The sequence below is a fragment of the Sebastes umbrosus genome, chromosome 4 (genome assembly GCF_015220745.1).
Source record: "Sebastes umbrosus isolate fSebUmb1 chromosome 4, fSebUmb1.pri, whole genome shotgun sequence".
NCBI lineage: Eukaryota > Metazoa > Chordata > Actinopteri > Perciformes > Sebastidae > Sebastes > Sebastes umbrosus.
In genome coordinates, this window is record NC_051272.1 from 3,528,127 (window position 1) to 3,544,979 (window position 16,853).

At 40.5% G+C, this 16,853-nt stretch overlaps 2 protein-coding genes across 5 annotated transcripts in view; one reads left to right on the forward strand and one right to left on the reverse strand.

The window, feature by feature from the left end:
- Window positions 1-4,503, forward strand: part of si:ch211-272n13.3 (ankyrin repeat domain-containing protein 26) — a 38,654-nt gene extending 34,151 nt beyond the window's left edge. For 3 of the 4 annotated variants that reach the window (XM_037766966.1, XM_037766967.1, XM_037766968.1), the window contains 3 exons: window positions 1,965-2,010; window positions 2,139-2,242; window positions 2,362-4,503. In XM_037766966.1, coding sequence (XP_037622894.1) covers window positions 1,965-2,010; window positions 2,139-2,242; window positions 2,362-2,469 — 258 coding nt within the window. In that variant the 3' untranslated portion in view covers window positions 2,470-4,503. Of the gene's footprint in view, window positions 1-1,964; window positions 2,011-2,138; window positions 2,243-2,361 lie in introns of those variants that run through there. The other variant, XR_005206576.1, reaches the window with a different exon arrangement.
- A 6,435-nt stretch (window positions 4,504-10,938) lies between these two features.
- LOC119486631 (myoD family inhibitor domain-containing protein-like) lies at window positions 10,939-14,577 on the reverse strand (the record flags this gene model as incomplete). The annotated part of the gene is made up of 3 exons (XM_037766875.1): window positions 10,939-11,677; window positions 13,394-13,669; window positions 14,472-14,577. Coding segments are annotated over 3 exons (657 nt in total), but the record flags the coding sequence as incomplete, so codon positions are not given.
- Window positions 14,578-16,853: the final 2,276 nt, after the last annotated feature.

The window sequence follows — 16,853 nt, forward strand, 5'->3', positions numbered from 1 at the left end:
ACCAACATACCGACCATGCAGTTGAGTGTATTTTGGTTCCACTAGCCTCATGTTTACCTTTTACAATTGAGCAAATACATACCAGATATATACTGTATGTATTTAATGTTTGCGTATGTACACACGCATATCTAATTGTGCATGTATAGCGAAATACATACAATTCTGGAATAATAACAGTTAACAGAGCAATATCATCAATCAATCAATCAGACTTTATTTATATAGCACCTTTCAAACAAATCAAATGCAACTGAAGGTGCTGTTCAGAGGATTGAGTGTTAAAAATGGATTTAGAGACTAATGCACACCAAAACAACCAAGATAAAAGTTAATTTAGTAAGAAAGCAAAAAGAGATGAGTGTTTAAGATAATAAAAGATAAATAAAATACAAGGAAATAAAAAATAACAATGCAAATGAATAAATAAAAATTATGAAACTACAAAAAAATAAGCAGATTGTAATAAAATAATGCCATATTTAATCAAATAAAATAGAATAAAAGAGATAATAATGATCAGCAATAAAATGTTGATTAAATAAAATAGAGTAAAATAAACACTATAATGATGATGATAAATAAAATAAGTATAAACAATAAAAACCATAAAATTATAAAACTCTACATGAAAGCCAGACTAAATAAATGGGTATTTAGTTAATGTTTTAAAAAATATATATATATATATATATATATATATCATGTCATTGATATGTTGCGTGCAGACCATCATGGTTTTACAAGTTAGTTATCAAGAACATTTCTCCTTAAAGGGACTGTTTGTCACTTCTTACACGTATAAATCAATCCGGGTCGGTGTCCCATGTGTGCTGCGTGTGGCTACGCTTTTCAGACTCAGACTCCAACACAAACTACAGTGAAGCACCAAAACCGCAAAGTTCTATCTAGTGAAGCCCATCTGCTAAACAGTGTTGGCCGCGGTCGGAGGACGCGGGGGAGACCGTAGCTTTGGTCTCCAGGACCGGAGTCTCTGCTGAACTCTGCTCCTCTGCCTGCTTGCTTTCACTCACACACCACGCGTGTTCTCGCTCTACCTCACGTGCATGCGCGCACACTACACACTGCAGGAGAGTTAGTAGCTCTGAGAATGTCTAGTGAATGTACAGTGGACATTTGTGCAGAAATAACTGCTGCAGCTCCTCCGGGAGAGAGGTTTCCCGTGTTTTGTGAAGTGACGGGGCTCCGCAGCGAGAAACGTTATCGTCCGCGGTCGGGATGCTAGGGAAGGAAAAGCCAACACTAGGATCAGCATTGATTCATGGAGAGACCTTCGTCTGGTCAGCTAACATTACTGCAAAGCAGGTGAAATATAGAGTGATATTGTGCTTTTAGCTGACGTGTGTCGCCTCACTGTTTTGAGCGATGCTCGTTCATGTCTATGTAGAGCGAGCACAAGCGCGAGCAACAGGACGCTGACTTTCGTTGACTTAACGGCCACAGGTGTCACTGTTAACAAGACATTTCTGATTCTTACAAACAGTCCCTTTAATGTAAGATATAGACATTCAGATATTCACCAAAAAAAATGCATCTTGTACCAACTATTTGCATCATTTGGGGAGAATCTGACACCAGTTGACCCAAACTGACTCAGCTTTTGCCACTTGCAGTAAGATTTAAAAGGCAACATCAAACAGCCTGCAGAAACTCGACATTAAAGCAGAGCTTGCATGTTTGGTATGTCCTGCTGTGTTTCACATCATAGTCCTGATTCTTGCAGTGTTTGTTTTTTTCATTATCAAAGTGTCAATAATATGTGTTGCCATTTACATTAGTATAGTGTTTGGTGGTGAAATATCATCCTGGTTTCTTTGTCTGTTCATTAAAACGTGTAAGTATTTCTTTTTAAGGCCATATTTTTTTCAGTTTATGTTTGCTGATATTTGCCACCAAAACATTGGATCTCAAATCTAACGACAACTTTGCCTTTTGTTTTCCAGATGCAGAGTGAGTTGGATAGAAACATATCAAAGGAATTAAACAATGGTGAGTGCACTGAAGCTGGAAACAGATCTTAGCAGTCTTATAAAGTCTTTAATTGATTAGATAGTAGCAGTGTTTGACTTGTAGCTGCTGCTCCGTGATGCTAACGGCGGTCTCTCTCTGGTCCTCAGCCACAGCAGAGCTGGATGTTGCTTCAGCCCGGATGTCACCGGTGGGCTCTGCCTCCAGGGCGGAGCTGGACCCCGTCAGCAGGGCGACGCAGCAGTACTTGGAGGTACTAAAGAAGAACAATATGATCTGAACGCGCATCGCAGCAACTCGCAGTCAAACGTATTTCAGCCATTCAAAAAAATGTAAAGGTATAATATGTAACAGTTGTTTGTAAACACACAGCAGTCTACGTTGGCCACGCCTCCTCGGCTCAAAGAACGAGCGAGCGAGAGAGAGAAAGCAGCGATGGTCGAGCGAGCTAGAGTGAATGAAGAGAGGGAGCAGTGTTAGTGAGAGCAAAGCAGCGAATCAGAGGAATAAAACATTTTCAGATTGCGGCGGCGGTTATGTTCTAGTGCGCAAATAAACACAACCACAATTCCACACGACCTTGCGGGACGGTACTGAGTTGCCAGATTTTATAATGAATGCGGCCAAAGGTGCAGGCTTCATCCTGTCCGCTGTCACTCGGCGCTGCTCTCGGTTAAACTGACACAGAGGAGCAGTGGGAACACCGTCTGGATCACATACCACATAGCTGTCACTACATGACTTTAGCCCTGATTTTCCACTCCCTAACAGTTTTTAAAGCTCCCCGACAAAAAGCCCTAGATCAGAGGCAAATCAGCGCTCGGACATCACGTATGATCTGCTCAAAGACTTGAGCCGAGAGGCTCGCCAACACGAGTCGATGCCTCGCAGAAGCCTCACAGACACATTCCAGATATCTGGCATGCTAAATATCTGGACCTGTTGGGGACTCCAGCCACGAGCTACAGCCAATGAGAGCGCGAGACACGGGTTGAGGGGAAACCTGGGAGAGGAGGGGTCGCCTGCAACAACAGGAACTTAACTGTATGTGTTTCATTTGCAACACGGAGCAGTTGCTGTTGCACCTGGCTGAATAAATAGTAAAAAAGACTGTGGAAACTAGCGGAGGCTATTTTGTAAACACGTGCCAACAACATCAGCGATTTGTCTTGCGTTTGGTATCAAGTCATTTCCCGTGTATTTCTCGCGTGTGCTTTTCGTGACAAAGCGTAGTTTGGAGGATTCCTCCCGGTGAGAGATCTTGTAGTGTGTGACCTCCTGTCGCCGGTCGGTCATGTAGTGTAAAAACAACAACAAACCACACTTGTGTAGTGTGACCAGTACTGCCATCTGAACACTTTGAATGTCGTTTAGTGTGAACTTAGCTTAAGAATACACAACCCGTGAAATTACGGCTGCTTTGTATCTGACAGAGCTAAGCGGGTACTCGTGCCTCTGTATCAGACGCCGAGGGGCGTGACAAAGCGACGGTATTTGACGACCTAAACTGGCTGCACACCCTGCGCGCTGTTATCGGCTGCCGGTCACACCCCCACGAGGGGCACAAAGCCACTTTGCTAACCCCCAGAAACGTCCCGAACACGGCGAAATCCAGAAAGAAAACTATCCAGGCAGAGGGCTGCAGGGTCTCTGCAGACACAGACACTGCCACACACTTCTAGTGGGTCATAAGTGAGGATTGAGAGGGACTGTTTTAGTCTAGATACATTATTTTTTAGGAAATTGTTGCATATTATACCTTTAAATACTGACTGCACCAACAATAAGGCCAAAGCCACCGTCCAGACATATAACACCAACTTTGTACGTATTTACTCTGTTATGAAAGAAAGCAAACATAATGCACGTTGCACTTAACCACTCAGGAGCAAAGGGCATGAGTCATATATATATATAAATATATATATATTGCGTCATTGATGGGTACAATTAGAGAGAACCTCGAAAGTATTTGTTCCTTCTGACCAGTTCTGTTCAATATTTAACTGTTTTGTTTCTATTAGCACACTAGATATATATATACAGAAATATACAGGTTTGGATTTTTATTTGTGAATATTGGTGTTGCTAAATTTCTCTAAGTATTTGATGTATGCATCATTAATAATTTTGCCAAGATATTACATTTGGTACGTGCCATCAAATGGTGCAATATCTGTCTTGGTCTTACTTTGTTAGGCTCGTTGGAGTATTGTGTTTATGATTATTTTATTTATTCATTAATATTTGTTTTTTTATGAACATGATATACTTGAATAAGACGAGCTGGAATCCTCTCTGGCTATTGAAACAGGGTGACTACATTTGTATAAAGCTTTTGGTCAGCTTGATTTTAGGGGCCGCCAAAAGTGACACACGTTTTGTTTGTTTGTTAGTTTTGTTTCATTATTCATAAATACTGTAACAGAACACATATAGGAAAACATTTATGACGCCTGTACATTACAGAAGACTCTAAAGTTGTAAATAAAAATAAAAGTAAAAAAAAAAAAACTGAACTTGAGTGAGCTTTTGATGTCTGGACTGGAAATTAAAATAAAATGACCAGAGATTTTTAAATTCATCACTACGTTTTTGCTGTAAAGGAGTCTGAAAATGACTAATCTCCTTTTTAAGGTTCATTTTGAAGAGATAAAAAATTATGAATTAAATCAATTGCCAGCCCTAATTATAATAGTTGTTAAAATAAATAATCATATAGTATATTTACTAAAATATTATGTACATTCACAGTATAAGTATCCCCCTTTTTCCCCTTTTTACTGTAACTACAAGTCTTTACACCTTTTAAAACCTCCAATAGATTCTGAGAGTATCTGACTGATTAGTTAAGGTGATGAACAGTATATATTATTATATATATATATTATTATAATCAGTTGAGCTGTATAAGAAGAGTATATGTTTCATACTGACCTCTCGTTTGATGGAATCACGCCTTATTCTGCAGTTATTGTGTGCAGAACTTGCTTTAGATTCCAGGTATCTTTAAATTCAAGATAAAAAAAATGCAGCTTACTATCAATATTTCATGCACAGACATTTTTAACCCAACCCTCATTAGCTATGTTTTGATGTACTTCTCTTTACCCTCCTCCTCGTCCTCCTCCTCCTCCTCCTCCTCCTCCTCTCGCACTCCCAAACACATGAAACTTGATGATATGCGCTGGTTTAGAAAGCGTTCCCCTCACTTATTAAAATGAGACAATGTGTTTATGATTGCCCCCCTCTGGTGTGTCTCTCTTCCCTTTGATCCGTCCTCTCTGCGTCAGCCTCAAATGTTAGATATTCAAATCTGGTTACATTTATTTTTGTTTCCTTTACAGCAGATGGGCACATCTGACAGACTGACTATTAGGTGTTATTATTTCCCCTTTTTTTTCTCAATAGACGCCACTTCATACGCTACACGTAAACCTGGTTTTGATTGAGGAGGTTACAACCGTTGTCATAAAGCTTTGGAGGCGGGCGAGAATACAAATAGACAGATACTGGAATATAAAAAAGTGTTGAAAGGGTTGTTTTTGAAAAGCAGCTCAGGTTTAAAACAAACCGCTCCTCACTGGGTCATCCTCCGTCTTGTGATGCCCGGTCTTGTTATCTCAGACTGCCAGTCCGACAACTGTTAAGAAAACAACCTCGAGCCTCCGACGCATGATGAGGTTGTCAACTTATTTATAAAATCTTACTAACATGATACAAATGTGCAAAAGCATCTCTCAAACTCAATACCGCATGAGAGCATGGCACAAAATAATGTAAGGACAGTCAAACATTTGTCAAGCCATATCAATAAGGATGCTGCTCTTTGAAAAAAAAGTCTCTTTATTTATTAATTTAAAGTAACTGGTCATTTATACTTTATGTAAATATTATTTCCCAGAATAAAAATCAGGGGTTTCAATCTGAATGCCCCTCAATTTTATTTATTTTTTGTTTTTACCCCATTTAGCTTTTTCCCCTTACTTTTATTTTAAGGCCTTAAAGCTGCAGTAGGCAGTATATATTTTTGGCATCATTGGGCAAAAATCCTATAATAACCTTTCAGCATATTGTAATTCAAGTGTTCTGAGAGAAAACTAGACTTCTGCTCCTCCTCATGGCTCTGTTTTCAGGCTTTAGAAGTCTAGCCCGTGATGGGAGACTTTGACCAATCACAGGTCATTTCAGAGAGAGAGAGAGAGAGAGAGAGAGCGTTCCTATTGGCTGTGCTCCGGTCATGTGACCGGTAGTTTGCCGTTCCTTCAAGAGAATTCACAATGGCTACCGCGACACAAATTTTCTCATTTTACAGCTAAACCATGCACTCCAACATGATTCTGAGAACATCTGAGAAGAGAAATAGGCGTTAACGTAACATAATATTGATTCATATTTGATCAGCGCTTCCTAGTTTGACCGTTTGGTCGGAGTCAGCGAGTGATTGACAGCCGGCTCTCACAGACGGCAGCTGGACAGCAGACCTCAGATCAGCTCTGACTGCTTGTTTTCCTCCGGTCTGTGGAATCTAGTAGATGCCGTTAGGAGCACCGGAGGACACCGATGAACATGATTTTTTTCAGGTTACATCCTAACTTTTTTTAATCATATTTGCTCCAATCTCACCGACTTCAGCTTTAATATTCTATAAAGCTACAAAATCAGAGCATAGAAATTGTCTCTTTTATTTTACATTTAATTTAGAGAATTGCGCCTAACTGCCCGAGTTGTCAACACTTGTTTGACCAAGATCTCTCTGATGTTCCGCAGCGCACTTGACACTAAAATGTCTCTTTCTAAACCTAAAAGAAAAATGTAACTGAAGGACAGACAGTTTCAAGAGAGGTGGACAGTTGATGATTTTTTTTTTTGTTTAATGTGACAGAAGAGAAATTAAAGAAATAAATAACTTGTTATATAATGTTAAACAGGATTACTAAACATAAGAGGGTATGGAGAGGAGAGGGGGAAGACACAACAACAAAAACACCAGTTACAAATCCCATGGTGTCCAAATTTTCATTTTTATCGACCCTAAATAAATGATGTACTAAACTGATTTGGGGAACAAATCGTGAAGTAAAAGTAAAAGTAAAGAAACTGGAGGTTTGGGAGCCACCGACCTCAATCTTCTATTAAACAAGTCCTTTTATTAAACATGTATCTGATGCATTGAGCAGAGGTGCCACTTGGACAGGAAATAAAGCCCACTGGAATAAATTAAATGAGAAAGCCAGATCAAAAATCCATCCCATATTATAAATTAATCGTAAGTGATTTTTCTGACTAAATACAAACATTTGAATGTAACCTGGTCTGGCTCTGCCGCTAAAGATATTTACACAATAATGAATGAAAATACAAATGGAGGTTTGGATATATATGTATATGCATATTATATGAACATCTTGGTGACAGAGTGTGGCTGATCTCTGTATTAAGACTTCCTGTCAGGGTGGTAGCAGAAAACAAAAATGTCACATGAATCATTGTGACCACGATGAAATGTTCCAACATCTGGTGCCGGTTGGTTATGTGCCATAAATACACACATCTGGAAAACTACAACCAAAGTCGTCATTGAACAATCGATGGTCTCCAGTAACGCTGTCGGTAACCACACAGTCTTGAAGTCAACAGTTTTTGTTCTCCTCATCTGCCCTGGGACACTTTGACGATTTAATGAATATTTATGGAATTGTCTTTGTTGTTTTTATTAGTGTTTATTGTTCTGTATTCATCACTGCTGTAAGGGTCACTGTACCCTCACCTCTTATCTATTTGTGTGAATCGGTGGTGGAGGCTCCAGTGTTCGACGGTATATATGGTAAAGGTACGAGGCTCATTTTGTATTTTTTTTTTGTTGTTTTGATCAATTTTGTGTTTTTTAATGCTGCATATGTTTTAATAATAAAATGTTATTAAAGTTTTATTCACAGGAAAAAAAGATATAAAATGATGAGACAATGATGACAGTGGCCCACCGTTCACTCTGAGAGTGTCTAAACAAATGCATTTACTGTGTGGTGTCTGAGTCTTTTCTTATTAGCCTCAGAGCGGTTATAGTTTGAATTTAAGCCGAACAGAAACAATCAAGTTGGAGTGTTGAAGTGACCAAGAGCAACCTAACCAGTGGAACCCAGGTAGTTTAGGTCTGAAGACACCTTGTGTGTAAATAGTGTTTCAAACACTACTATTACTTGAATCAGCTCAACAAATCACAGATCATTTGAAAGTTTTAAATTGACGAATTTAAACTCCCCAAAGATTTTTAAAATTCACAAAAATAAAAAAGAGGATAGAGTATTCATGGGGATTCAGATATGAAAAATGTGTCATTATTATTAATAATAATAATTTATTGTAATTAGTTTTCACCCGTTGTAACTCCTTTTCATTTTTTATACTTTTATTTAAATTTTTCTTATTTGTGCATTTGCTTTTTTTATGGATTCATATTTTATCATATTACTATTTTGCTATAAAAATAAACACAAAGGTTCAGGTTTGCAACTAATGATTATTATTATTATACATTATTAATTCATCTGCAAATTTATTTTCCAAATTTATCAAATAATTGTTTGGTGTAGCTTAATAACGTCTTGAAATTAAAGATATATTGAGGATATTCAATTTATTGACACATAAAATACAGAAAAGCAGGAAATCCTCACAATTGAGAAGCCGGAGCGAGAAAAAATATTTGTAATTTTTGCTTTGAAAAATGACTTAAATGTTTAATCTAATAACAAAATAGTTGCCAGCTAATTATCGTTTGGTCGACTTAATTACAAAACAGATCTTTCTCTGTTTCCTGCGTCTAATCACACCAAACGTTGTTCGCTTTATTGTGTTTGTTTTGTACCACCATATAATGAAAAGCGATGCTACTGCCACTTAGGTAGCATCATTTTAGTGGTGATTTCAAATCAGAACTCGAAGGCAAATATAAACATCCATCTTAAAACAATGTGTCTCTAACATCTGTCGCTTCTGGATTCACTGTGACAGTATCAGCCGTGTGTGACTGGTGCAGGTAGACATCAACTGTGGGTAAAGGGTATAACAAATTGAGGGGGACAAGTGGAACAAACCTGAGTGTTTATTTGTTGGTGTACGCTCGCCATGCTCTAAATTGGACGTCACCGCTGCTTCTTGTCACTAGCAGAATCCGAATGTGTTGTGGGCAAAAGAGATACTTAAATTCGATTTACTCGCTCTAACATGATTTAAATGAGCTCTCTTGGCTCGCCCGGTTACAGATTGACAGTGCCGTCTTTATCGCCCGCTTTGTTTTATTTTTGGCTGTTTACTCTGCCTCTCCGCTGTCATCTCACACCGACGACTTTAAAGGGAGCCGGCTTCGATCTCCCAAGATCTGGGGGAGAATAAGCATCCTTTTATGTTCTTAAGTGCTTCATATGACAGATATGAAAAGGGATTCAAGAGAAAGCTGACAAGTTTTTTGTCGCCCCTGTTCCTCAGCTGCAAAGAGCTGCGCAGGAAGAAGTCAAACCTGCAATCTTATAACATGAGAACAACGTACAAAACTGAGCAAAGAGGTAGAGCCCTCAGGTTCAGGGTCCCGCTGGGTCAAAATCATTACATGCAACTTGATGTACAAACAAAAGGCTTTATTTCTGTAGAATAAAGCCTGAATCTTTAAATGCACTGTAGCCTGCACACGCTGCTAGTTTCTGTGCTCGTTTATTAGGAATATGACCATTTGGTTGTGCAGCAATGTGATCAAGAACAACAACATTATAGGGTATTAATGAGTTCCACTCTGGCTTCAATTTGATTCACCATGGCTAAATGACCTTGACACATTTCTTTTAATATTTCAAAAGGTCCTTGAATCTATTTTCCACAAAATCAACCAGATGAGATAGCAGATAAGTAATGCATCTACTCCTTCCTCTTGTCAGCGTGGTTACAGTGAGATGAGAATGCACAGAGGCGCTTAGTTTAGCTTAGCATGAAGACTGGAAACAGCTAGCCTGGCTCTGTCCAAAGTTCAGAAATGTGCTTCTCTAAAATCTCACTAACTAACACTCTGTATCTTGTTTGTTTAATCTGAACACAATCAGAAGTGCCAATTTGTGGTTTAACATGTAATAAAAGCATATAACTCTCAGTGTGATTGCCTGGCGATGAGCAGAGACGCTGCACCGAATTGCTGGCAACCTCCGCGATCTGAAAAGTGAAGCCAATGCTGAAGTGCCTTAAACCTGTGTTCTCTCTAACAGCCAGCAGGGGGCGACTCCTCTGGTTGCAAAAAAGAAGTCTGATTGTATAGAAGTCTATGAGAAAATGAGCCTACTTCTCACTTGATTTATTACCTCAGTAAACATTGTAAACATGAGTTTATGGTCTCAATCGCTAGTTTCAAGTCTTCTTCAATACAGCATGATGTTCATTTAGTGAATTATGGTCCCATTTAGAGACAAATAGACCATAAAGCAGGGGGTTGTGTCCAGAAGGTAACCTGCAAATTGGGAAAACTTGCAAAAAACTCTTGCGAGACTCGCTGCCCGACATCCTAACCTTAAACATTCAAGGTCAACACTTTACCTTTACCATCTCGCGAGAGTTACGCAATTTGCGTCTTACCTTCTAGCCACGACCAAAGCAGGGTATGCTTGTGACCTTGTGATTGACAGGTCGCTACCACTGCGTCTGGGAGTTTTTCCGTGTTTTTTCGTCTTAGAACTTTAACCCTTTCACAGTTTGTGTTTTCAGTTCATAAAAGTTCATTGTAACATTTTGTCGCCTAAAAATGTCTAATGATGTTGTACTTAGCTCCACCCTCTTGTGTCACATCTGGTTGCAAAAAAAACAAGATGACGACGGCCAAAATGCCGAACTCGATGCTTCAAAACTGTAGTCCATAAACCAATGGGTGACATCACGGTGACCACTTCTTATATACAGTCTATGCTTTAGATATGTTGGGTGGTTAGATTTGTTGTTTTTACTTCGGATTGAGCCAAGCTAGTTGTGTCCTCCATCTTCCAGGCTTTATTCTAAGCTTATAGCTAATCGCCTCCTGACTCCAGCTCAGGACTTAACGCACAGACATGCTGAGAGTGGTGTCAATATTCTCATCTAATTCTTGGACATAAAACAAATGTGTGAATTTCCCAATTTCTTTCTACTTATTTCGAAGTGCTTTAGGTCATTAAGGCACTTGAAATCCCCTTTATGATTGAAGCTTTAAAGTCAAATGTCAAATGCAGCTGTTCACAACATTGAGGGTCACGACAGGGTCAATAAGACGATGTTTAGTCACAAGAAATGTCATTTCAGTACTAACGAGTCCCACGTTGGTTTGAACGTCTGCTGTTTCAGTCTCGTCACATCTTGTTTTATAGATTAGTCCTGAGGCCCGGGCCGGTCCGGCTGCCTCCCTAGCTGCGATGGCAGATCTCGCAGCACTCCAGGCAAAACTCGAGACACTCGGTCGGCTCGCAGCAAGACTCGAACAGCACCGAGTGGCAGTGGGCGGGGCAGTTGAGCTCCTCCACGGGCGCTTCCTGGATGGCCGAACAGCAGCGGGCGCAGGCGTGGCAGCAGCAGGAGCAGCAGAGGGCGTGGAGGCAGGAGGAGCAGGCCTCCAGCAGACCCAGGAGCAGCACGGAGCACTGGCACGACAGGCACGCCAGCAGCAGGTGTAAACAGCAGTCTGCTGGGGGTGAGGAAAACATGAGACATTTTATCTACGACAATCTGAGGTCACAGAAAAGCTGTTGTATGTTCTAAAAAGCCTGTCAGACACCATCAGAGACGGGGGGATTAACGATTCTATTAACCCTAAATTAATCTCTCGCATGTTTATTTGTCGTGCCGAGTAGAACTTAAAAGAGAAGCGGTGATCAAGTGTGATTGTGTTTACTTAATCACAGAGCTTCGTTCAGTCCTCGGGGGAAAATAAAAAAGGCCACCGAGGCTGCCAGTGATGAACAACAACGAGGAAGAAGCTGTCACAAGATAATTGCTCTCCCGCCCAAATTAGGTGCAGATGAAATTGCCTACATTAACCCCTACCGGTGTGTTCCAGTGCATCTCTCGCGATCCTAACCGTTCGTATTGTTACTCGGCTACCGTTTTTCATCCTCGCAAAGGACCAGATAATGAGTGAGCTCATGCAAATCGAGCTGTTTTATCCTGTTTACTCAAGGAAGTAAATGAAAAGCAGATGGCAGAATTCCCTGGGGAGTGGGGTTCAGCGTTTTCCTGCTTAGCCGCTCAAATTATACACCCCCGCACATAACGTATGCTAATATCTATATGTGTGCGTAGATGAAAAAGGAGCATTATGTGGCTACTGTATTGATTTAATGCATAACTTCATAGAGATAACAACATGAACACAAGGATAAACAAGGAGTGGCACCGCTGCACGCTTTGATAAAAACTGGAAGGAAGTGCAGCAGTTTGAAAGTCTTCAAGGGAAACTTTTTACAGTTCCATTTGTGTAAGAAGACAGATCGTCTTTGGTGGGAACAGAAGAAAGAGTTTTTTTTATGCTCTCTCATTATGACTAATTTCCCGTTAAGGGTGGATGATAAATCAAATTTATTAAAGGAACAGTGTGTCGCATCTGTTAGCAGAAATATAATATTCATAATTATGTTTTCTTTAGTGTATAGTCAGCCAAAACTAAGAATTGTTGTGTTTCGTTAGCTTAGAATGAGTCCTTCATATCTACATAGAGCGGGTCCTCTTTACGGAGTAAACCATGTTTCTACAGGAGCCCAGAACAGACAAACCAAACTCTGGCTCTAGAGAGAGTCTTTCATGTTTTCACGTCACCTGAAGACCACCGTAGTTCTCCGACAGGATTGTGAAACTGCGGTAACGTGAGCTGCAGAGAGCAAAACCGTGATACTGCCAGGCCCCGTCTGTTTTGCACGCCGTGGCTCACATTACCGCAGTCTTGTAAAGGGAGGAGTGAGCGGAGGCAGTTGGTTCAAATCTGCAAACCACACCACTAGATGCCGCCAAATCCTACACACTGTACCTTTAAACACATTTTACATTTTCAAATTTGAATCAATCATGTTAGTGTAAATATGAGTGGGAAAGAGAGGAGTGAGCGGAGGGGTACTCAGTCGGTTGCAACTGTAACCACACCACTAGATGCCGCCAAATCTTACATGCCGCACCTTTAAATTACCAATATCAGCCCAAAGCTCAGTCCAGAATATGTACTGTCATATTGTAATTAATCCAAATAAAAGTATATAAAAAAAAAAGTTCAGGAACAGAAATGTCATGTACCGATGTATAAAAAAGTATTTTTACTATCGTTATCAAGATAAATATGACAATTTATTGTGATATCAATTTATCATATTGACCCGTCCTGTTGAAACAGTGAAGAAGTGAGCATGCCTACCAGAAGGTGTAGCAGTATGTCGGTGTGAGCCGGCCACGCTGCCCCCGCTCCTCTTGCTCCTCTTGCTCTTCCTGCTGCTGCTGCTGCTGTGCACCGACAGGCTGGAGCCCTGCAGTCGGCTCAGGTCCGGGGAGAGATGGTGGAGTCCGTGGTCTGGGACTGCGAGGCCACATCGTGGGCAGGTGGGCTTCTGGAGGTCACACTGAGGCTTCTTAAACCCTGCTGCCTCCTGTGAGGCCTCTAATGCTGGTGAGGCTGCAGCAGGCAGAGGCTGGGCTGGGCAAAGAAACAGATACACATACAGTGAAGATTGTTGTACTACGTCATCACAGAGCAGGAATAGACTTCCTTAATGATAAAACTGAGCACAAAGCAAGCTGACTGTAATCAATATAGAATTTAAAATTAGAAACAGATTGGTAAGTGTAAAACAGTTTTGGAGCATAAAATTCTTGTTTGCACCCAGGAATTTATAATGATTTAATTTTTAATTATATAGCACTTCTAGATTGAAGGGACAGTGTATAGGATTTGGTGGCATCTAGTGATGTGGTTGCAGATTGCAACCAACTGAATACCCCTCCGCTCACTCCTCCGCTAATGTGAGCCGCCGAGTGCAAAACCGTGGTAATGCCGTTCTCCTCGCTCATAGGCCATCCTTACCATATTACCACTACTTTAGGAGCAATGGAAGTCAGACGGCGTCTGGCGGTAGCGCGGTTTTGCTCTCTGCTGCTCACGTTACCAAAGTTTCACAAGCATGTCGGAGAACTACGGTGGCCTTCAGGTAACATAAAAATCTGAAAGTCTCTCTCTAGAGCCAGAGTTTGGTTTGTCCGTTCTGGGCTGCAAAATGTATGTGGAAGTGCATATAAAAATACTAAAATGATTCTAAAACAAGCACAATATAAATATGAAATAACAAAAAAGTTCAATAGAAATATAAAGAGGAAATATTTGATTAAATGATCATTCTCTCCAGATGTTTTGGTAGCGGATAATCCCCTCATCAAGAGTCACAACATTTAATTTCGGTCACTGTATTGTTCGCTGTGCAGGTCTCATGGTTTCCACTTACTGCTGATGAGGCCAGTGGGGATGGTATTTCCTCTGCTAACAAGGTCACGTGCTGAAAGGATTTCCTGTGCTGAGTTTAAAGACGCACTACCTTGAGACACATCAGAAGAAAGTCACGTTAGCTGAAAAGCTACGAGCAAAAGATATGACATAAAAATCTAAGAATTTTAAAACAATTTGTTCACATTTTTTCGTTAGATTGTTTTGAAAATGTTAGTAATTTATCAAAATCACTACCATTTAATATGTGCAGTGTAATCCTGCCTTCAAGAGCTCCTAACCCTCACGATGTTTCATTTTGTTTCAGGATTTTTTTACCACCCTGCACGGTGTGAAGTTTCCTCTGGAAACATTGAAAACTTTCAGTATTGCTGGAATAAAGAAGGTAAACTTTATAGATAAAGAATAACAAAATATCGTCCCTCAGTTGACACTTAAAAGCAAGTGGCAAGAAAAATAAGCTGCTTTTCTATCTTATTTCAGGTCAGATCATGAGTACTTGCCTTTAGTCGGGTTGCTCTGTTCCTCCGTCCCGTCCGCAGGTAAATGGTCTCCTGGTGACATGTCTGATACTCATGACTGCTCGGGATCTCTGTTATTCATCCTCTTTCTTCTGTCAGCACCGAGAGGTCAGGAAACCTCCAACAACACCCAACATGCCGTCCTGAGTCACCGCTCAGGACACTGTCAGCTGTTCTCTCTTTGTGTGTGTTTTGTTGTTGTTCGGTGACTTAACAACACTCCCCTTCCCAGCACAGACGGCCGAGTCCTGGTTGTGTGACTTTAGGTTGCCTCTTCTGTTCTGCTTTTAGTCACCTAACACAATAGAGGCACATACCCCACAAGTGTGTTAGCTGAATCGATGCACTCGCCCTCTTATGCACTCACACACACACACACACACACACAGAAATCTGTCAAAGTCGTACACTATCTAGAATTCAGTTTGCGGATAAATGCAATTACTAATTTGCTCTGTAATTATGTAATGTAATTATGTTATGTAACAACCTCAGAGATCAGAGATTTCCACATGGAATTAGGAGGGTCGTCCCCGACCCACTTCACCATAATGGCCTTCCTCGCCAGCATTATAAGCGATTGATCAATGGGTTTTTAGTTAGATGGAATGGAAAAATCCCTTTGGCTTTTTGTCGAGGTAAGGTCATGTCTAGAAGGGAGCCCGCAAATTGCGAAATCTGATCTCAGATCTGCAAAGACTCTTACAAGACTCGCTGCCCGACGACCTATCCTAACCTTAACTATTCAAGGTCGATGTCTGACATTAAAGCTTCAGTAGGCAGTATGTTTTTGGCATCATTGGGCAAAAATTCCATAATAACCTTTCAGCATATAGTAATTCAAGTGTTCTGAGAGAAGACTAGACTTCTGCTCCTCCTCATGGCTCTGTTTTAAAAAATCTAACCCGTAACGGGAGACTTTGACCAATCACAGGTCATTTCATTGAGAGAGCGTTCCTATTGGCTGTGCTCCGGTCATGTGACTGGGACTTGGCTTTCCTTCAACAGATTTCACAATGGCGACCGCGTCACAAACATTCTCATATTTCAGCTAAACCGTGCACTACAAGATGATTCTGAGAACATCTGAGGAGAGAAATAGGCATTAACGTAACAGAATATTGATTCATATTTGATCAGCGCTGCCTAGTTTGACCGTTTGATCGGAGTTCAGAGTGATTGACAACCGGCTCTCATAGACGGCAGCTGGACAGCAGACCTCAGATCAGCTCTGACTGCTTGTTTTCCTCCGGTCTGTGAAATCTTGCAGATGCCGTTAGGAGCACCGGAGGCCACATGATTTTTTTCAGGTTACCTGTTTCATGTACTACTGTCATATTTGCTCCAATCTCACCTACTTCAGCTATAACTATCTTGCAAGAGTTTACCCAGTTTGCTGGTTCCCCTTCTAGACACTACCTCAAAGGAACCAGGGCGACTCTAACTTCTGGGTTGGCCTACAAATATACTTCATCTCTGTAGCGCTCTATAACACTATATACACTATATGTGCAAAATGTCATATAAATGAGATCATTAATGCACACAAATAAATTAACAGACTCACTGTTTTATAGATTATACTGTTAATGATTGTTTGGTGAAAAACCTGGATAGAGTTTGCAAACTCCTTGAGCCAAGCTGTGTTACCTTTGACACCCGCGAACATGCGGTAAAATGTACATGTATGTTCATGTATGTAAAAAACACTGTTATTTAATGTTAAGTATGTCATCTGAGAGCACAGTAATCAATCACTAATTCTGAGTTTGTATTCCAACCTCCCAGAACAAAATCAGACCATTAATAAGTAATTAATAACAGTCAGTGATATTTAACTCTTTATAAATCTTGTTTCCCCA